This window comes from Malaya genurostris, chromosome 2 (assembly GCF_030247185.1).
Source record: "Malaya genurostris strain Urasoe2022 chromosome 2, Malgen_1.1, whole genome shotgun sequence".
Lineage (NCBI taxonomy): Eukaryota > Metazoa > Arthropoda > Insecta > Diptera > Culicidae > Malaya > Malaya genurostris.
The window spans coordinates 284,804,840-284,828,505 of record NC_080571.1 but is presented as its reverse complement, the minus strand read 5'-3'; the positions used below and the strand labels follow the sequence as shown (position 1 = coordinate 284,828,505).

Sequence of the window (23,666 nt, the reverse complement as noted above, 5' to 3'; positions counted from 1 at the left end):
AAAACTAGGTGGGTTTTGTCGGTTACGTCACTTATAGCAGTGATTAGCAAGTCATCATCCTCACATCCTCCGATTCGGTTGAAATTTAGCACACGTTTTCAGTATGACAAAATATTTATTTTGTACGGATGGAGAGACCAATTCGACTCATGACTGATTTTCCAAAAGAGCGTATGTATTTTTAATGCTTTTTCTTCAAATTCTGGTAGCTCGTAAACTGTAGGAAATTGATTGGGTACTTTTAAATACTTTTAAATATACACTGCCTAAAATGTTGAATATGTTTTCAAAAATTAGAAATCAATCGAAAAACTAACTTTGATGAATGGGCACTGGTAAAGTTGGAGGAAAATCCACGTTTTTATCGAAAAATTCTGTTCAGCTACGAAGCTCATCTCTGGTTGAATGGATATGTCAACAAGTAAAATTGCCGCATCCAAAGACCAGCCAGATGCATAGCAAGAGCTACCAATGAATCCCAAAAAGTCACTGTTTGGTTTGGATTATGGACCGACGGTATCATAGTGCCGTACTTCTTCAAAGGCGACGATGAGCGGAATGTTACTGTGAATGACGAACGCTACCGTGTGATGATTGACGTTTTTTTGTTTTGCCGACATGCCTGACACGTGGCTTCAACAAGACGGTGCCGCATCCAACACCGAGTGTGATTGCACGCCTTTGAACTATTTCTTGTGTAGCCATGTTAAGGCTCATATCTACAAGGATAAACCAGCAACGATTGACGCACGTGAAATATCGGCCGATATGTTGGAGAGATTGGGCCAAAATTGGACTTTGCGCATGGGCCATCTAAAGCGGAACCGCGACCATCATTTGCATGGAATCTTCTTAAAAAATTAAATTATATTGATCGTTCTATCGATTCCAATAAAGATTTCATCAATTTTCTAAAGTTTTTTTAGATCACCATTGATAGGTTAGCTCTTTTGGTACACTATAACAAAGGATTTAACTCTTCTGATTGTCTATAAAACATTTCAAACAGATGAATTGTTACCTGATTGTTGTTCCAAAAATAGCATTCAAACATCTTCTCTGTTCATCAAACACTAGTGTTCTCGCTCTATACCTATTTTCCGTCCAAGCACTGAAAGTGTATTTGGATTGGCTTGTCACCTTCTCTACTGGCGCTGGATGTTTGGATGTATGGTAGCGGCACTGAGACGGCTAGGATGTATACCATGTTCGATGTACGCTTTGTCATGCCTAGTCGTGTTTTAGAGCTGTGTCTATCACAAGGCTTAGGGTGGCATATGCACGGAATGTATAAAACCGCGAGTTCGAATCATGTCTCTGAGCGTTTCTTTTTTTAAAAAATAATCTTTTCTGTTAGTTTTTTCATTCGTTTGGCTTCTCCAATATATATTTCCAGTCAGTCATTGCAAAAACTGAACTTAGTTAAAAGTTAATAAATCGTAGTTTTATTTATTTTACGGTTCGCCTGGCAGTGACAAAATAGTTATATGAAATTTATTTTTTTCAATGCACGAGATTTTGATTTTCATGTCTAAATATCTCGAGAATTTATATGTTATTTGGAATTTTCAACGTAAAAAGAGTTTGCGTTATGTGGAATTTTCAACGAAAAAAAAGTTTTCTTTATGTATATGTATTATTAGATATGTATAATATATTGGATAGTTATGGAACGAAAATTATGAGTATTTACAGGAAAAGGATGTTCTAAGCAGCATCAATTTCCAAGATGGCGACTTCCGGTTTATTGATATTCCTTGAAAACCCTTAAAACATGGGTATTTTTGGAACGGATTTGATGAGTAAATGTCGGAAAAATATGTTTGAGGTGGTTCTGAATTCCAAGATGGCGACTTCCGGTTTATTTATGTTCCCTAAAAACCCTTACAATATGGGTATTTTCGGAACGGGTTTGATGAGTAGATGTCGGAAAGTGATGGTTGAGGTGGTTCTGAATTCCAAGATGGCGACTTCCGGTTTATTGATATTCCTTAAAAACCCTTACAATATGGGTATTTTTGGAACGGGTTTGATGAGGTTTCCGACATCTACTCATCAATCCCGTTCCGAAAATACCCATATTGTAAGGGTTTTCAAGGAATATCAAAAAACCGGAAGTCGCCATCTTGGAATTCATAACCAGCCCTTCAACATTTACCAAGAGAGAATCGCAATTTGACAATTATCGCAGAAAGTCTAATCGATTATTCGACTTGATGAGCATTTACAGACATTTTCATAGGCACAACTCATACAAAGGTTATATGCACATAGTTCGAATAAGCGGCAATAGTAAAATGTTTCTATCACAATTATCCACTGCCCGTATAGAATCGGATCGCAAAACGAGAGTTGCTTCAGAGCGAATCCCTATAGCAGGGTACTAACCTGTGATGCTCAGACGGGTCATCGAGAGAAACCATCGCTTTCGCACTGGTGTCCACTCTATGTTAAATGAATGCCGGTTTTTGTTGCTGAGATGATATCCGTCTCCCTTTGATGAAACTGATTGCTTCTTATGAAGAGTTGATAGAGAGCGTTCTTTGATACGATAAAAGCCATTCTTACTGAGATGAATGTTCAAATTAGTAAGATCAATATCAACGTAAAATATAAACCTCGTTTAACCAAGCTACCAAAAGTTCCTTCGTACCTAAAAATATCCACTTTATTGAAGCTCTAAAGTACGTGTGGCACTTTTTGGCAACTTGAACGTACAGAACAAGTTTCGAGAAAACATTATAGATGCTTAAAAGCTGTACATATTTTCACAGAAATGCTGGCTGATGTTTTTTTTTTTTTTTTTATATCGTTTATTTATACCCGGCTTTAACCAAGTTGCGGTCGTTCGCCGGAGGCTGATGTTTCTTTTGTTGGGTGTATGCGAATGTGTGTCGAATTCCGTTGATTGTAGGTTAAGTAATCAGCAAAATATTGGAGAGAAACGTTAACCACTTAGTCATTTGACAATTCTGCTCTCCGAACACATAAATGCGAGCAAATAATTTTTTGGCGAGACGAAGTTCGACGGGTCAGCTAGTAAATAAATAAATTAATAAATAAATAAATAAAATAATAAAATATAGCGGACGATTCGAATTTTCACTCGAATGGAAACTCAAACATGAAATTTTACCACGCTCGAGAGAAGCATAGCATGCTGAGATGGGACCGATATGCGAGTATCTTTTTGTTCGTTAACAAAAGTACTTGGATATGGGTCTATTCTTGTTGCCTAATAGATTTTATATAAACGAATGACAAAAAATGTAATATTTCATTCCAGATGAAAAGCTTATAATATTATCCAGGTATGTGATTCAATAAAGACTGTCCCAGAAAATATGGACGCACTTCGATTTCGCTGTAAATAATTCACAAGTGTTAGATATTCGAATTTTATTCGATATACTGATAATATTAGACTACAACAACAGAATATTATTCTCAACATTTGCTACTTAGCCATTGTAGACTAGCTGGCGAACTTTCTTGTGAACGTTCCCCATTAAACTCCGTACAGATTTCTTGGCGACAAGTTTTGACACTTTTTTCCATTCTTTTTCGAACTGTTGATGTGCCTTCGTTAATGCCCAAAATTCCTCAATTGGTCGAAGTTGTGGGCAGTTTGGTGGATTCATGTCTATTGGGACGAAAGTGACATTTTTGGTAGTATACCATTCTGCCGTTGATTTCGAGTAGTGGCAAGATGCAAGATCTGGCCAGAAGACAACAGGATCCTTGTGGCTTCGAATCATGGGTAGAAGTCGTTTTTGTAAACATTCCGTGATGTATATTTCGCTGTTCATTGAAACAGTGGAGATAAAGGGTTTCGAAATCTTACCGCGGCTACAAATTGCTTGCCAGACCATAGCTTTCTTACCAAATTTTTCGTTTTCTCGCACCGTATAATATTGTGGTCCCGGCAAGGATTTGTAATCGAGTTTTACGTAGGTTTCGTCGTCCAGGCTTATGCAGTTCAAATTTCCAGTAAGAATCGTATTGTACAGATTTCGAACCCTCGGCCTGATCGATGCTTCTTGTTTCGGACTACGTTTTGGTTGTTTCTGCTTCTTATAGGTTCGAAGATTCAAACGTTCTTTTGCACGAAGAACATTTGACTTCGAAGTGCCCACTTTTTTGGCCACATCCCGAACTGGAACCTCCTTCTTTTGCTCGAACGCCTTCAGTATACGTTTATCCAACTGAGGGTTAGCAGGACCTTTTTTTCGACCCGTTTTCGGTTTATCCTCAAAGGTGTTATCCTCATCGAACTAACCTACTATCTTTCTCAGTGACAGTACGCGTTCTGTGCACCATTTGTACACAATTTTTCGACGTTGTTCTGCTGAAAGTCCACGCATTTCGAAACAAACTAGAGGAAACGAATAAACAACTGCATAAGTAGTTAGAGAAGAGTGTAAACAGCAGGATGCAGCCATAAAAATTGACAGATTCTGAACCATTGCGAAATGGCAGCGGCTTTTGGTTGCGTCCATACTTTCTGGGACAGTCTTTAGTATCACACATCAATCATCAATCGATTTATAGCAAAGAAAATAAATAGTTACAACCAAGAAAATAACTGAAATCAATAGTTTAAATTGAGCTTTTGTCTAGTGAAACTTCCAACGAGATGTTCACTTTCCAATATAAAGCCTGAGCCGAATTATTTTGTAACAAATCGTAACTTTATTTCGATACATTAACTGGGATGTTTAAAAAAAAATAAGGAATCTCACTTTGGTTTGTATATAAACATAATCTTGTTTTTGTTCACAACTTTTTTCGTCAGTTCATAAAATTCAAAAATAAAATGGATCACAATTTTTGTTGTATGATTAATGTAAATGTCACTGGTACTTAAATGACATTTTCGTAAATGATCGTGTTCCCTGTTAGTTCCCTGTGTTACATGTTTCTACTATTCTACTAAGTAACTATTTAATCCCACACTTTAACAAATATGCCCACGAAATTTTTTGTTTTCGCAAAACCCCGGTAATCCCACTGGTTATTTTGACACTAATCATAATATCACCCTAACACGAATTCCTTAGTACTTTGGCTTTTCATCATCACGGAAATTTGGCCCGCGGATCATAGGTTCGCGGTTCGACACGTGCCAACTGCCGGTGCTGGGCAATAATGTGACGTAGCCAAGAACTTTGACGGTGTACGGTTTCAAACTCGTTGCACGTCTGATGGAATATCGGATACAGTTGCGGCAGTATTCCGTGATCCAACGTGGGAAACATATGATGCAAACAGTGGTCCCCAAAGTGGGTCAGCGCGAACAGATGCGACCCTGTGACGTCCGACCGCTCGATTACCGTCGCAATTTGATACACTCCAAAATCGATCTCGTCCCTGCGATGGTAAAGGTAAACAATTAGCTTTTTGATACACTCGCTCTATTTACGAGAAACCACCTACGGAATTTTATCACCGGAATGGTAAATCTCTGGTTGATGATGGGCAGCATTTAAACCGATCAATCCAAAGGCAAAGCTTGCTACGAATATGACAACGGTCCACAATTTCAGCACGTTCAACAAACTGCTCGAGTCGACAAAGTACATGAAGGTTGGTATCGCAAACGCAATCAAGTCGTCCGCAAAAATACTGCTTTTCCCTGTTTTGATGGTCTCTACAACCCTGGGAATGAAGAAAAAATAGGTTATTCCTTGGACGATTCTGCGCTTTTTTTTTGTTTTTTTACCTTCTAATCAATTCCCCTAAGCAAATCATCGCGTACACAATCGGTCCATAAATCCAGGATCCGTAACGTTGTAGCACTCCTTTGATTTCCGGGTTTGGCAACCAGCAAAGAAAAGGCTCAAGATATGATATTTCCAAATCGAGTAATGAGTTTGCATAATGATGATGGGACATTGCGTGCGATATTCGCCACTCTCTGGAAATATTTGCCTCCATGAAAGGTACAACCCAAGGCCAATGTCACACACACACACACACACACACACACACACACACACTTACCTATAGCTTAGGAACGACAAGTTGAACAGCCGCATTCTCCAGTTGTTCTTCTGATGAAAGTAATTATGGGCACTGATCACCGTCCAGTTGACGCAAAGAGCACAAGCCACTGCCAGCAGATAGCTGTTGTATTTCACTGCCAGAAAGGCAAACGCGAATACCGCTCCCAACAGTGAGTCAATTATTAAATTGGACGTCTGGATCGGTGACTTGTCAAGCTCGGGCAGCTTGTCGCGAACTCTTCGCTTCAAAGTGCGATAAAATCCATCATTTTTGAAGGTTATCCTCACGTTCCGAGGTTGTGTCGCTTCCCGGACCCTAAACTTGGGTAGTAAATTTTCCGCCTTGGTGGTGATGTGATGCGTCTCGAACATTTCCGTGATGTCCGTTCCCTGATCAGGACCGAGTGATTACACGGTATAACAACTGCTCAGACTAAAAGACGTCTTACCTTGGTTAACTGAATCCAATCCCGGCCACCCGGATGCCGTTCGACGAAATCCGTCAAATCGTACAGGCTATCATGGATTCTCCAAAGCCCTTCCGCTCCATCATCGTGTCGTCTTCCTTCCAACCAGCGGTACGCAGTTTTCAAGTTTTCATCGCGAAACGTCGGATACTTATTGGTGATGGTGGTCATCAGTTTAAGCTGATGAACACCGTTCGCTTTTTCCTCCATGACTGATGATCTATTTTGACTAGCTCGTGTGCGTGGGTGTCTACAAAATAAAAAAAAAACAAGTGCGTTGTAAACTATTATCATTAGTATGCAACGGGTGATCTCTGAGATTACAATACGGTCTATTAATCAGTATGCTGAATGTGAACTCCCGAATGCCAGTGGAAGAATTGAGAAGCGAATTCTAGCCGACTTCCACTGACGTACGCACTCAACTTGACAATAATTAAACTTGATCGTTGAGTTCATGAATACTGAATGTACAATCAATTGGGTCAGATGGAAGCTGCTGTGCTCACAATCTATTCAATTACACATAGCCAGTGGATGTCTACGTCAGAAAAATCATCTACAACCAACGAGTTTACATTAACATTTTATTCATATTTTATTTTCTCGGTTGAATCGTGACTACGATTTATTGATGATAACCGATTTCATATATAGATGACAATGAGAAGAGACCTTCCTTAGTAAAAAAAATCAACATTGCTACCGATCACGCGCGCAATAAAAATAAACTCAAAGTTTGCTCAAATTTTGGCATTAAAAACCCCTTCCTGTTCACTATGTGAGGTCGAAAAATTTTAACATAAGCATGCATTGCAACGTCGTTTTAGTATTTCAGTAGTACATCATTGAAAAATCGGTTTGAATTGGCCTATGTTTCCACGAGCCAATCACAGCATGTCATAATGATGTCATCCTCTTCATTCCTCTAACTCAGTCGACGGGTTTGATCGTTGCTTCACACCTCGCATTTCATTCATTAGCAGTTCTGCTTCGGTCGGCATAGAAGGGCTTCGTGTTATGTGTGAAAAATAGACAGGAGGGCAATGTCAGAGACATAACTGAATGACGTGAATACGAATAAAACTGAGATGCTCTTTCCATACATCCGAATATTGATAATCGTACGTACTGGTTGATTTACAGTATGAATTTTGCCAACTTTCAATGCGTCACATACGATAGCAAAAAATTACTTAAATCATTAATTCTAGTTCTGGGTCTTGAATCTGGATTCTGAACCTTAATTCTGGACCTAAATCGTGACGATGATTTTTGACCTGGACCTGGATTTTAAATTTGAGTTCTGGGCCTTGGTTCTGAACGAAGATTTCGGATTTAGACCGGGACCCCGGAATCCTGGAACTATACCTGGACCTTGATTTTGGAGCTGGATTTTGAACTTGGATTCTACATTTGAATTCTGGAATTTCTTTCCTTGGAGAAACCTTCTCGGTTTGGAAATAGATAATAGTCACTGTAGGCCAGGTCTGGGGAGTACGGGGGATGGTGGACCAATCCTTATTGCAAATAATTCAATTTCACCGTTGTTTTATGCATGAATGCGCTGGTGCGTCTTTTTTCATAGCTTGATAAAAACTAGAACTCGTGTAACACGATCAGCTATTATTCAAACACTAGTAGGTGGATTGTCATCTTGTTCTCAACAAAAATATATATTATTCACGTCTTTTCTGTGAGAGGGCTGAGATTTTTCATTCCATGTAATAATTCAAAACCTTCAGGATTCTGGAACTATACCTAGAACTTTGCATTGAATCTTAATTTTAGTTCATCATGATTCGGGGTAAACTATGAGTATATTACTGCCTTTAACGCAATCCACCTGGGTTTGATTCCCAGTCTGGCACATAGGAAGTTTTTCTGTTTCACTCTCACATCGCAAGAATCCACTGAATAAGTCATATCCAACCACCAATTTAATACACCTCGCATCTCCTACAACCAACGTCAATGATACTTCAGTAATTCCAAAAAAAAACCGGCACTAATAAAACTACGAGCGCTTCTGGTACAACTAACAAGGACCTCAACACCTCGAGCAATAATTATGCTTCCACAACAAATACAGCGACGTCGAAGCTCGTGATGAAAACACGATCAGAGAACCAATGACCCTCTCTACTCACACTGTATAGCTATGAAACCGCCCTTCCCTCAAGAAAGAAAGTCGGGATCTTAAATTTATATTTAAAAGGCTATCCGCATTAGGCCGGTCCAACCGATCCTAGATCTCCGGCGTCTACTTTTTTTTCTACAAATGAATAAACGCAAAAGTGACAGTGATTTTGATCTTTTTATGTTTCCCAGTTTACTTCTGCAGACTTAACCTTTCTAAATACTAAGAAAGTAAAATGTTTTACCTCTTTCTTAACCTTGAACTCTTTTTGAATTGTCACAGAAATTAAACAGATTGCAAAACAAAATTGTCTGATGCTGTTACCGATGCAGATACTGACAAATTGAGTCATAACGATTTCGGTGTCCATTCCAAATCATAATAAAATGATAATAAGCCCTATCAATAATACAACAAAGAACACAAATGCAGTTATTTACGATTGACCCCCACTGAACGTGTTAGCACCTCTTGCGGCTGTGAAACACCATCAATGTAGGCTTTGTTTTCCAATAACGAGATCAATAAACTTCATTGGCTTCTTTCGCGAGGCTATTGACAATGAAACTTCCATTTACCTGATTTTTAATTACATATGTTTATTAATAATCAAGCACGATTATTACGATAAGTCCTCGAACCGGCCTGATCACTTTCTTTGTTAACAACAATTGACTTAAATATTCCACTTTAACTACATCGAGTCAATCAGCCAATCAACGATGACTGCAAAATGATCCGTATTTAGTGACGATTAGTTTCTACGCACGAACATAACAAAACAATCGTAAAGCCACCACTACAACCCGGTTCTGATTACACAAAAATAACCAGTTTAACACCGTCCCGTAACCTTAATATTTTTTCCGAGGTTCTATCTGCTCCGGCACCAGGACTTGGCATTAAGGCACAGCGGGGTGTGCGGGTCGTTAATAACACAGTTTCACATAAACCATAAAGTGTGTGCAATAAAAGCAGGCGAAGTGCATACAAGTTGCACGGCGCCCTTCTGTCACTTTTGGTTGACATTCATTCGACCTAGTCAAGTTCATGTGACAGCGAATATAGACCATTTTAAAGTTTTCGACAGTTGGTGCCGTGTGATCGCAGCAACCCTCAAACTAGCTACTTCGTTATGATATCCAATCATCAATTTGATTGATTAATACCAGTCAAATTCAAAACTTTGTGCAGCGATTTTTTTTAATTAATGGTATAGATTTAAATAATTTTTCATGCAGATAAAAAAATGGCTCAATAATTCGAAATCGAAACAACTAGAATAAGTGTAGTGATTCACTTTTCCAAATGTCGAACCGTTTTGCCATATCGTTTGTACCACATTTTAGCTTGACTGGAATTCGAATGGAGCCGAAGATTGATTTTTGGATTGTGATTGGTAAAAGATTTAAGATTGTCATTGCACGGAACCAACTATAATTTTATTACAACAGAAATATTTATATATTTGTTTTAAATCGGCAGAATAGAATTAAGCACAACAAATTCGTTGTTTCCTAATCTGTCATATTTTATTTCAAAGCAACAGAATTGATAGACTAGTTAAGTCTTCATACTAACATTATAACAAATCCAGTTCGCCATGACACCTCGCCGCAAATCGAAAGGATTATTCGAAAAATTCAGGATTATTCGAAAAATTCAGGATAATTTAGTGAGAAAAAGTGAACAAAATTAGTTAAACGGTTTTCCTTGTTTCTCAGTTTCTAAGCGGTTTCGTGTTGATTTTCATAACGTTTTTCAATGAAAATTTTAATCTTTTAATCTGAAGCTCGTTGTTTTTCGGATGTTAACAAATAGTCTTCAATCAGTTCTTACAAATCTCTAATATAAAGCGTAGTTATTTGCCCATAAAATCAACAAGAATAGTCCTGTCTGTTTCGCATTGCCCGTTTTCATAATTAAATTGTGAAGTATAAAGTTGCGTACGTCGCCGAACCTTTACACTAATGTCGCTTTCGCTTGATTCCAAAATTAACCCAGCTTCCACTCTAACTGCTGTCAAATATATCGGGTCTGTTCACACCCCGCGTTGCTAAATGCGAATCCAGTTCAGTTTAGTGAAAACTGTTTGTGTGATGAAACTACCCTGGGTCAGTTCCCGATTGCTCAAACGAAAATGACACAAGGTTGCTGCCGGCGTGCAAGCGTCAAAACGCGAAGTGTCAAAACGCGCATGCGAATTGGTTACATTTGATCAGAGATGCCAGATATTTTAATAGGAAATCTGTATTGCTTTTGTATAAAATAGCTGTATTTATCTGTATTGGCTATCAAAATGAATTCTACAATACAATGATGTTAATAGATGTTATTCCAATAGATTATGGTTATAGACAGGTAGATTCAATTTCATATCTTCGTAAGTCATTGCGGTGCTCACAAGAATATTCTACGACGAAATTTAATAGTTTTTTTATCAACAACAATTGAATTGTTATCGCATATACTTATCTAGTTTGATCTTCATAAGTTGACATGGATTTCCAACACCAAATATGCAACGTCAAGTCAGGTAATACAACTGGCAGTCTGGCAATAATATTCCATGATGCTACGACTTCCTTGAATATAAGTTCAAATTGATTACTAATTTTAATGTAAATGTATTTCAGTGTTCATCTACAAACATCTGCACAAAATATTGTTTTGAGTGGTCCAATCCCGATTATTTTTGTGTTTTTTCATCATCTACAGAAAGGGTATCTGCAGGACAAACCTCAGCTCGACGAGTTTCGAAAATATATGTGGTTATGTGTGTGCACTTTTTCCACTTTCTCGGTCCGCTTAATTTTCGCGAAGATGACGAAATCAATTTTAACAATCTTCGATACGTTTTAAAACTACTAATGGGTCATGGGTTTAGTTCAAAGGGGAAACGTTAGAAAACTTCAGGTAGATGTTATCTTTGTTTAAATATGATGGCAGAGGGTAAATGGCTGACACTTCCGGTATCGGAGATATAATTGTAAAAGTGACGTAACCGATAAACTGTTTTTTTCTCTCTCCACTCAATTTTCTAGGGCTCGTTTGGAAGAAACATCAATTGGATAAAATTTGATGGGCAAACATCAATTGGATAAAATTTGATTCGTATAAGTGACGTACTCGAGAGACCATACTTTTTTCATCACACTTAATATTGTCGAAGATAACTGAACCGATTTTAATAATCTTAGGTTCGTTTGAAGGCTGCAGTGATGCCATTGTTTAAGTTCTTTTTTCTATCCGCATGGGACCTGGGATCTGATACCTGGGACCTGGGACCTGGGACCTGGGACCTGGGACCTGGGACCTGGGACCTGGGACCTGGGACCTGGGACCTGGGACCTGGGACCTGGGACCTGGGACCTGGGACCTGGGACCTGGGACCTGGGACCTGGGACCTGGGACCTGGGACCTGGGACCTGGGACCTGGGACCTGGGACCTGGGACCTGGGACCTGGGACCTGGGACCTGGGACCTGGGACCTGGGACCTGGGACCTGGGACCTGGGACCTGGGACCTGGGACCTGGGACCTGGGACCTGGGACCTGGGACCTGGGACCTGGGACCTGGGACCTGGGACCTGGGACCTGGGACCTGGGACCTGGGACCTGGGACCTGGGACCTGGGACCTGGGACCTGGGACCTGGGACCTGGGACCTGGGACCTGGGACCTGGGACCTGGGACCTGGGACCTGGGACCTGGGACCTGGGACCTGGGACCTGGGACCTGGGACCTGGGACCTGGGACCTGGGACCTGGGACCTGGGACCTGGGACCTGGGACCTGGGACCTGGGACCTGGGACCTGGGACCTGGGACCTGGGACCTGGGACCTGGGACCTGGGACCTGGGATCTGGGACCTGGGACCTGGGATCTGGGACCTGGGACCTGGGACCTGGGACCTGGGACCTGGGACCTGGGACCTGGGACCTGGGACCTGGGACCTGGGACCTGGGACTTTTGTGATCTCAACTTAAGTCCGTAAATACTCATTGGCAATATATCATGCAGTATAATAGTGTTATTCCCAGATAACCAATAAGCACATGCCGCATTAGAACAGAAAATAATCGCTAATTGGCACTTTAATCGCTCTTGAGACTGAATTAGGGCCGACTTTGGCAAAATATGCGGCTATTTATAGAGAATGCTTATTTATGACTATTGTGCATCCTGATTCTCATTAATTTACAACATATGAGCTATCAGTTAGCAGATATAGAGCTATAAGAATTTTTGGTGCTCATTAAAGGTTACTTTAATATGCCATTATTAGTGCTTACTGGTTACCGGAGTTGTGTTCTTTGTTGCAATTGAAATGTCTCTGTGGTGAGTAATGCCTCCAATTCCTTTTATCGCCGTGCCGGTTTTCGACGTCAAATCATCTTTCCTCGCTTTGGATATTCAAGAACATTCAATGAGCATCAGCGGCACTCTTCATTGAAATGCAAAAAAAGAAAATCTTCCCTTGAATAACCAAGTTCAGTTCTATAATCAACAGTTTCATTCGATAATAAGCTGCAAACAGATATCTACGAATGTTTTGATGCTGTTTACCTCCTGTGAAATATTTGTTATCGCGTTTCGTTTGTTCGATGATAAATCAAAAATAGTACCTCTACGGCATCTAGCGATAAGTGTAATCTAAATCTATGAATAACCAAATGCCCAAGTGGTCTACGTTTACTTTAAAGGCCCGGTGTACAAATTGGACAGTTCAAAGTCCGACGTTCTATTTTCTTCGGTTCTAAAACATAACAAGTCTAACAATTTTGCTTGGAAGCAAGTAACCATACTTATCATCGCAAATGATTGTCGATCTGATATTCGAGCAATTTGAAAAATAGCTAGAAATATCTAATGCAAATGAATCGACCAGAAAAAGTCGAACTTCGGTGAAAAACAAAAAAGTGTTCTGCAAATAGCAAACACTTCTCGCCTGCTTAGTGGTTTATGTTGAGCTGCTAAGTGACATAACAGTTCAACATTACCTGTTATGCACTGATGAGTCAAAGACGAAATGTAAACAAAATTTAAAACGGTTAGGTGTCCTAGCACAAAACTAGGCTAAGGCTGGAAACAGTTATCAGGTAATGCATAAGCCGGAGTCGAAACGAAAAACAATTAACTAAAAAGTAACTAAAAAAATCCAATTAGTATTTTCAGGCTCAAGTTTAGATTTAATGTTAGTTCATTATACTTGTCATGGCGTAGATTCGTTACTTTTGATTTTTTTTTTCAATTCCTAGCTCAAAACTGGCGAAAATATGATCAGCAATAGCTCATATAAAAATATGAGAAAAAAGCGTAAAAACGCCCTAAAAAATGAGTTTCTTCATCTCGGAAAGTACCTATCATACCCAACAATAAATATTTTTTTCTATGGATCGCTTGGTGAAGACAATGAAAAATCGTATAAGAAGATACTTGAGTGTATTGACTTTTTGTCAAGCTTCACAGGAAAAAATGAATTGAATGAAATTTACACGACATGTAAATCAATAGTAACATGTGTTGAAGAGAAATTTTGATTGACAACCATCATCGATGCCAAACTAAATTAGATTGCATTGAGTTTTCAATTAATAAAGCTGTATCTTTCAATCAACGCCTAATTTTGCGATTAAATTATATTGAATCGTACAAAATCGTAAAGTAACTATCTGTTTAATTACCTGCTCCAAATGTGTGCATGAAAATAGATGTAAATTAACAAAATATGTTTATCTGTGTTGTTAACTTGAGCACACAGTGATTTTTTGAAATACAAATACAAAGTATTTTATCATTTTTGTTTAATTTTGAAAAGTCTCGAGGCCTTAGAAAGTGAACGGGAAACCAACAGAGGAGCTAAAAATTATCAAATCCGCTTTACGTGATTTATGAACGGCCCCATGAATGGAATAGACGTTTCTCTGGACTAGCTAATAGATCTATATGTAACTGAAATGCATAAAGTTCAATTAAACAAAAGAATATGTTCAATCACTATACAATTCAATCTGCAGTTGAGGGCAAAATGTTGTGCTACAACAATGTTAGATACAGGATTTCAGTGTTGAAAAACTTGTCTGCTCGTATTCGTGTTCGGAATAGTTTAATTTTGGTTTTGGTCCCGGGTTAGTGGTTCAATTTATAACATAGGGTACAGGCTTTACAAGCCAGTTGTCGTATTGTTCAAGATTCTCAGTATCAGTAAGATCGTAGCAACAGCCATGTAATAGTTCTGAATACTATGGATCGGCTGTGAAACAGTTAAGGCAAATTGTTATGTAATACCAAGGCTTTGATTTGCTTGTAGTTTTGCGTATGGAACTAATCATATTTTATCAATTATAGCAGAGATAACAGTAACAGAAACTACCAGAAGACAGAAATCTCTAAATCAGAACGCTTCCGTCTACAAGATGCGAAGCGTTCTGCGAACCAAATACCACATTATTGGACTTTAATGAAGACGCCATTACAACAAAAAAATAATCCGATGCAGTATTCGTCAAGTGAATATCAATTTCATCAGAGTAACCATTGAATATGGCACTTTTCTCATGGCCAGTTGATAAGCCTTGCTAGAACCTCCTCGTAATTCGTAAACCGCTTAAGTACTATTGACTTTTACGATAACTGTACAATGCGGAAATGCGCTGGTATGACGATTTCGAGCTGGTTATACTATATTGACTTTGGTAGACTTTGCAATCACTTGTCTACTCAACACTCAAAAAGTTTATGAGGAAAAAAAATGCCTGTAAAAACAAGTTAAGAGTTGTTATGGGAAGAACCCAAATAAACGAAAGATCAAATAGGAAGGACGATATGACCAAAACAGTTCTCTTTTCATTTCTCATATAGAAAGGGTCTTCATAAGGGCACAGATAACAGATATACAGGCTCGAGCTAATTTTTTTCAAAATCCTGAGAAAATTTCAAATTTTCTATACGTTGGAAACACTACTGCCACTTACTCGACCCTCATGCCAGTTATAGAAATATTCCAACTACAACAATTTTAACACTCATCACACGATTTCCCTAAGTGTTAAAGGCAACCTTTTCCCATGTCGCATAAATCACACGAGAATTCGATCGGAATAAAACAAAAACAAACTTGTCATTTTAACCAACAGCAAAACAAAATCTAGCGTGAAGTGAATGTTGCACCCAAAATTATGGCTCATGTGTAAGCGGCACCCAAATCGTGGTGGCAGCTCGTGTCGATCTTGGTGACATCTGCAAGTATTCGCCAGTAACCAAAATATCAACATCAGTTAGTGAGAACTTACAATAACCAGGAGTTCGAGCCATCACAGCATCCGACGAAGGCAGTTCCAGTTTAACTATCATATTATATAGATGTAATTTTAAATATGTGTAAATTATCAAATTAGTTTTTTTTTAATTTCGTTTCATCATTATGAATTATTAATTAGCTTGTCTACTCAGAACTCAAAGAGTTTATGAGAAAAAATGTCTGGAAATAAGTTAGGCTTCCAATTGTTAATAACTAAAAGATTGAATAGAAAGAACGAAAACAGTTTATTTCCTTTCTCGGAAAAACTATTCAATCACAGTGAAAACCGTCCCGAAAGCCATTCAACTCATTTCGTCAAAATCGTAAAATTTTTGTGTGTGCATGAGTGTAGGTAAGTGACAAAAATATACACTTGTTCCTATAGTTCAGTATTTAATTTTTATCCGGATCTGACTTCCGGACCAGGAGTTACATCTGATATGGTAATATGTGCAAAAAAATGAAAGAATACATATACAACTTTCTCAGATCTGATTGAACTGATCTTCACAAACTTTGGTTCAAATGAAAGGTCTTATTTCTAATTCACAGGGCGATAAGTAGGAAAATTTCCATATCATGTTTGTTAGTTTTCAAGTGACGAAGTACATTCCTTGAAACAAACTGGTAAATTATTCTAGTTTGCATCATGTTGGTTGGAGACAATGTAATTTAATATAAGAATCTTCAGATTTTGCAATGGCTGAGTGGAAACATATATTGAAACAGTCAAATGAATGAGAAACTCACAGAAAAATGTTTTTTTTTAAATACGCTTAGAGACAAAAAAGCGATCCTACGTTCTTATGCAATCCACTTTCGCCACCCTGAGCTGTGGTAGACACGGCACTACCACAAGATTGGGTCTGTAAGCGTACATCAAACATGTTCTAAATCCTAGCCGCCTCACGATACCCTACGCTACCCTATATGCAAACATTCTCTCTGTTCATCAGGCAACAAACACTAGTCTTCTCGCTCTATATCTATTCTTCCGCTCAAGCAGTAATAAATAAATTAATAAATCGATAATAAACTTGTTGGGTTAGTGACAATATAATATATATTTTTTGGTAAGTGGTAAAATTTCGACTACTAAAAGGTAAAAGGTTGTATAGGTTGTCTATCAGCTGTTCTACTTAGCTGTTGGATCCGAATTCCGGTTTCAGAATAACAGAGTCATGTGTGCCTAAAATTGCAAATCTTGATATAAAATTACGGTGCAAAACACTTAGAAAAAATTATCGAAACTGGGCCCAAAACAGTTGCACTTTGAAGACCGTGTTAGTGAATCAAACAAACTATACGATTCCGGCTATATAGGGACCCGGTTTCCGGTTCCGTAATTACTGGAAATAGTGACGAAATTCCCCCCGAAATAGTAATCAATCTGACGACTGAACCGACTTCACAAAAATAATGTTCCATTACAAGTTTTTACGATTTCACAGACAATTGTTGAATTTTATTCGGATTCGGCTCCAGAAAATGCATTAATATACCACACGACGATTTAAAACAGATTTTCAGTAACTATTTACGTACAGAATTTTACAGGCTTTTGCACTCGGTAACCAAGTGCCGCTGTATGGATGTATCAATTATGCATTAAGCAGATATGTGCTTCTGTGGCTCAGTCCATTAACTGGCGTGTTTTGTAATCTAATGTTTCTCGGTTCAAGCCGTGCTGCTGCTATCGAGCTATAGATTTTTATTTCATTTGATTTCAAGCCTTGTAAATTTCGAATCACGCAATTTTACATGTTCTTGAATATACATTTGTGGGAAAATACGACGTGCAACATTAATATTATAGTAACGATCCGTTCACTCCGATTTTTCACCCAGGGTCTGACTTGCCTCGATTTTCGGTTTCATACCACTGCTGATTGCTCTGATAACCAAGTGAATTGTTTTGATTTCTGCAACTGTCATTATTTTTCTTATTATTATAATATGAGTTGTGATATTTTACTTGTAATCAAAGTACCCTTCAAAATACCCAGGCAGATCGCAGGAGTTTCTCTGAGCAAATTTGCATTGAGCACAAGTTTGTCAAGTACAACGCTTGCCATTTTTATATTCTTAGAAGATTTGCTTTATTATTTTTTCACACTACCCGATCAGATGCACATAACAAAATCATAACACAAGTGTAACAACAGTTGATATCTATAACAATTTGTGTTATTTTGAGATATTTCACAAATGAAAACAGTTGAAAGTTAAAACTTATGATAACAATATAATAACAAAATCAGTTATGATGTTTTATTTTCATTTGCAAGACTAAAGTTCATTAATTGAAAAAATGAGTTCTTCCGTTGCTTTATATCGAAATATAATGATCAGAATTTCGAAAAAAAAACTAAATCAAGAAGCCAGATCACTAAATAAATTATTCGTTTAATAAGAAAAAATCATTCAACAATTTTGGATTGAAACGATGCTAAAAGTTGGGTGTGATATAGTTTATCTGTTTGAAATTTGCTATCTAATTTATTACAACTATTGATATCAATTTCTGCTTTCGGACTTTGTAGTTATATCAAATTAAATAATAATGATGATACGAACGTTTCAAAATCTGTTACGATTTTGTTCCCGCTAGAGTCTTTTTTGTTATGATTTTTTTTATTTTAACAGCCGTTACCAGCCAAAAATATTTCAAATTTTGTTACAAAATTTTTCAGCAAAAAATTACTCCAGTTGTTATGATTCTGTTATTACCATCTGTTCGGGTAGAGACCGATATAAAAATCATAATGCGACTGAGTGGAATTTACAGGCATGTCCACTCTGTACCCTAAATTTTGGTTGTGGAAATCATCAATTTAACCATGGTACCGGCAATGTATTTGTATCCGTGTACCCCAAAACAAAAATTTGACGTGATGAGACTCCAGCATCGCGATCGCGACGACATCTGTCAGTGATTCGCCCAACTACTCATTCAAAATTGTACAAACAGTTCATATAGCAGTTTAGATATCCGTTATCTGTGTGTAAACTAAATAAAATGATTCAAACTCTGAATGACTATCTACTTTTCGTTGTGTATTACACTTTTATTTCATTTTTTCTAAACGTGTATCGCGTCAAGTTCACATTAACTTTTTTCTCAGTAACCCATTATGCATCGTGTTAATGGAAATTATCATTTTTGCGATTTGCTTTAAAATTAAATGCGGATTTTACTACACTTCTTGACTCAGACTCGCTTATCAACTACTCTCGGGTTTTGTTTATTACCATGCACTACTCAAGTGTAGCACCGACTTCACTGCAACCAAGGCATTCTTTTTCTGGAATGCAAAAACGAATGTAAAAATTCGATGCATTTCGGTACCTAAGCAACAATATTTCAAATCTGGCTTACTATGCATTTAAAAAACAGAACGCATTAACCATTAATTTCAACGACAAATACGATCAAAGCAACCCGACTTCCATCTAAACCAAACATTTATTTCCGAATGTTACTTACAACCAGTGCACAAATCATATGACTAGCTCGCAGCTGATTTAAATATCGCTCAAACCAAACGCACAGGTTCACAACAAAATTCTGAACTCACAATGCGATCGCGACCCGGTTGAAGGCTATTTAAACCCGCACTAGACTGTATCCCGCATCGAACTGAAATGTGTAATTCCCGTGTAACCCATTATCAGTTCCGTTCTGCATGCATGTGTACTCTACAGCTTGGGAGTAGTACCGACGACTTCTGAACTCACTGATACTGCGTAGTCCATGGAATTGTTTTCATCGGATTGCGACCCACAGATAAACATACGTTACACGCTCGAAAAAGTTGCTCCAATTGGCGTCAATTGATGTGAGGTTCCTGTGCAATGTGCAATATTTTTGTAGTGCTTAAATTCAAGCGAATAAAAAGTACCTATTATTACACTATTTTGTACTTATTTTTGAGTTGATCAGTATATTTTCTTTAATTTGCTCTTTCCATTGTTGTCAAAACAAAGAAAGCCAAAGCCCCAAACCGCGAGAGTTTCTTTCAATAGACTTAATTTAAGTGAACCGCAGTTTACCTGAAACTAAGTCGTTACAACAGCTGAGTAATTATTACCAACTATTGAATAGTTATAACTAACCTTTCGGTATATTTTCGGTGACTTATAGAAACTACTCAGATCCACTTTGTTTAAACTTAGGTAGTTAAGAGAAAGTTGCATAGAGAACATTTTCCCAGAAAATAATGCTCATTGCTAGTCTCAATTACTTTAGGACATATTCAGGAGTGTTCTAGTTCTAGATGCATAATTTATGTCAGTTTTAAAATTTAAATCTAGCCATTATAACAAAATAAACTGGCAGCCCCAGCAGTGTTTTACTCGTGTTTCAAGTATACAAAAAATAGACCAGTTTTAAATTTGATAGAAGAACTAGTCGAATAAATAAAACTAGAACGGCCTGGGGGGATACGTTTGTTTCAGTTTCAGTTACATTATAGACCACCCATATGAATCTTGCAGCTGCTGGATTTGCTCTTAGCATACACAGTATTCGATATATCTATGTGTTAATTCAATCTACTAACTTATGCTTGATTCTAAATTTTTAAACCAAGTAATCAGTATTTTTAGCACGAGAGAAAAGGCTTTAGTTTACCACTATGCTTTTTTACGAGATAATACATACACACTTAGAAAATTTCGCAGAATTTGGTAATTTTTTACCGAATTTTCAACAGCTGAACCGACGACACGACCAGGCACTCCGAAGAAAAATCAGAATAAAAAGTGTTCGTGAGCGATTTACCGCTCACCAAAAATATAGCGACCCCTTGTTAATCATTGAAAAAATGTTTCCTGCAACACTTTTCTTGTTGCTATAAACTAGTTACCAAGGAACTTTTGCAACACAAATAAACAAATACAAAGTCTTCTTCAATCAGATTAATGAAGTTTTCGCAGGGCTTTGCACGCAATTTTTAGCAATATGATTAAATAGGTGAGTAAAAAACTCCGTTGTTTAATACTGATCGACATTACAATATTGTAAAAAAGTAGAAATAATAAAAACCATAATTTTTCTTTGTATGTTTGCGTCAGTGCTCTATAGTCATACCACGAGTTACCAAGCGATCGAATAAACTGAAGCAAATAGCCTTTACCGTCAGATACGATTATCTGCTAGAAAGCACATGCAATAAATCAAACAGAATGCAGACTACGACCATGGCAAGACACCGGAGAAATTCACTATTCAAGAACCCATTTTCAAGTATAAAACATCATAGACCCAAGACAATTCCTGCGTAACATACACATATTTAGGTTCGGACTGCAATTTTTCACAAAATCACATTAAAGTTCAAACACCAAACACAACTCTGTGGCACAAAGAACCAGATACAATGGTCATTCGCTGAGATGAAATCAACCTTACAATTCTTTGTGATTTTTTAAGAAATTTTTATTTTATTAAATGACTAACAATAACAATTGAGAGTTTCTTATTGTTTACTGTCTTGTGTATTGATTACTAAGCCGTTGAACGTTTATGTTGAATGATATCCGGAGAGCTCAGTTTCGTAAAACTGATTAAAGCCGTTTAAATTGTGCCGCAATAATTCGAAATTTCATTGAAAAGAGTAAATTTTTTTAGTTTCACAATAATAATTAATTATATTTTTCAAATGATGATAAACAATTATAGGTTATATTAAATTTAGCATTTTAAAAAGGCTTTTTCCAATATTTATTTGCATTACTATGAAAAAACGTTTCGTATAAATTCACGGGATCAATATTATGCTTCGCATTATCGTACATAGGAACTCGATCAGTTCGACTACTGGGCCGTAGTTGAGGATTTATTTCCCGAGCAAAGCTTACAGAATTTCAAGTTTAACAAATTTACTTTTCCGCACATGGATTTCTCCTGCTCTCCTCCGTGGACAAGATGAGACCTACTACTTCTTTCATACCAAAGTGTATGATCTACAATATAAAAAAATCGAGTTAAGGTCCGTAACAAAATGGTAATTCAAAGCTAATACCTACGAATGTGCCATTTTGGTTACATTTTTGTGATAATTCTGGGCCCCGGTGATAATATTGAATATTGAATATTTTGTACTGCTTCTGATTCACAAAAATCTTATCTCCTTCTGATTCTCAAAACTTTTTTTTTAAATATATTCCAATGAAACAACAAACGTAACCATGGATAACTGTTATTTTAAATCAACAGTTTTCGACTATTGTTGCCAGTTTCAATAAATTTTCAAGCAATTTCGTTTTGACATTACCAGTTACTGGGGGGTAGTTAAATTTGCGATACAGTTTTTATAGACGAGTGGCAGGTCGTGTCGTCGGCTGAACGTTCGGTAATCAATTCAATTACATATCTGATTACCGATCGTTCGGTAAAAACAAATTTTGCTGAAAAAATATCTAAATCCGATGAGCCTAATCGTAAGTTGATCATTTGTGTTGTTTTATATTTTGAAATCCGAAAATCAGTTCAAATTCAGAATTTATACCTAATGAAAACAAACAAACAAAAAATACCGAACCATTCATTCGATTCATTTGGTTTACAGTTTGCGGTAGTTGTTTGACAATTCAGCACCATTTTTATTAACGAACGATCGGTTATCGGTACGGTAATTGAATTAATTACTGAACGTTCAGCTGTTGAAAATTCGGTAGAAAATTACCGAATGTATTATTTAAATTTTAATAAATATTTGACAGTTAGTTTTCACGACAATCAGCACTTACAGAAGTTCGGTTAATGGCAGATAATTTTACCATACAAACAGTTTAATTTTACCGTACTCGGCGACTATTCAGAGTTACCGTATAAACTGTATATCTATTTACAGAATTATGTAATGAAATCTTGTTTACTTTCTCTTGCGTAAAATTGATCATCCGGTAAAAATTTGCATAAGTTTCGTAAAAGAAAATTCATGTACCGAAGCATCTGTTATTTCTATTAATTACTGAACTGCCCATACTCGCATATCAGTCCCATATCGATTTTCGCCAATTTTGATTTAGCTTGAGGAATGAAATCTATTCTCAATATACTCTCAGAAATTGCAATAAAAGTTGAGGGTTTGTTCAGTAAAATATGAAAAAATATCAACTCCTATCGTTCCCATTTGCAAAGTACCCGCATATCAGCCATTTTCAATAATTTCGTTTGTTGCAATATTGGAATAGCAAAGGTGTATTACCGATATTTCATGATTTAGCATTAGGTAGCACAATAAATCAAAAAAATCGAAAATAAAATTTTGATCGTCTTTTTCTCGACATGCCGGAGTGGAATCATGTAAGGTGATTATCACCAAGTGATTATCACTTTTGAAAATTTGGAATCATGTAAGGTGATAATCACCAAGTTCTGTCACCACTGCTGAAAGGCTAACATCACTATCAAATGTTGGCATTACGTAAGGTGATAGTCACCACGATTTAATCACCTTCATGTCAAAATGGAGGTGATAGCAATTTAGTTATCACTTTTAGTAGTGATTTGATTTTTCGAGAAGTGGCTTTATAAATTATTGTCCGTTAGGTGAATTTTAAGCCACTGATATAAACATAACCTACCAAAATTGGTCGGAGAGGATAATTTTTTAATAAAATTCGTACTGATATTGTGTCAAAATTAAATACCAAAATAAAAAGTAACTTAGTTTATATAGTTTAAAGAATTCATTGAATGAGCGGTAGTATTTATCAATTAAATCAATTCATTTATGTTGGTATTA

General features: G+C 37.1%; 1 protein-coding gene across 3 annotated transcripts; it reads right to left on the bottom strand.

Annotated features, from left to right (window-relative positions):
- Nucleotides 1–4,692: 4,692 nt before the first annotated feature.
- LOC131430404 (cytochrome b5-related protein-like) lies at nt 4,693–19,540 on the bottom strand. Of its 3 annotated transcripts, none has more exons than XM_058595349.1 (6): nt 19,400–19,540; nt 6,455–6,722; nt 6,004–6,395; nt 5,723–5,917; nt 5,437–5,658; nt 4,693–5,370 (listed from the first exon to the last, which is right to left on the bottom strand). In XM_058595349.1, exons 2-6 carry the CDS (start codon nt 6,680–6,682, stop codon nt 5,079–5,081), a joined length of 1,329 nt encoding a protein of 442 aa, XP_058451332.1. In that variant the 5' UTR covers nt 6,683–6,722; nt 19,400–19,540; the 3' UTR covers nt 4,693–5,078. The 3 variants fall into 3 exon arrangements, with proteins under 3 accessions (XP_058451332.1, XP_058451334.1, XP_058451333.1); XM_058595351.1 differs by having other exon boundaries at nt 19,491–19,540; XM_058595350.1 differs by lacking the exon at nt 19,400–19,540 and adding an exon at nt 6,797–6,946.
- Nucleotides 19,541–23,666: the final 4,126 nt, after the last annotated feature.

Bases quoted from the DNA above. Each gene is read 5' to 3' on its own strand.
- LOC131430404 (XM_058595349.1), bottom strand. From the start codon at position 6,682: ATGGAGGAAAAAGCGAACGGTGTTCATCAGCTTAAACTGATGACCACC. The intron at 5,918-6,003 runs GTAAGTGTGTGT...AAATATTTCCAG, and splicing joins TTGTCGTTCCTAAGCTATAG to AGAGTGGCGAATATCGCACG. The intron at 5,371-5,436 runs GTAGGTGGTTTC...TTACCATCGCAG, and splicing joins CATTCCGGTGATAAAATTCC to GGACGAGATCGATTTTGGAG.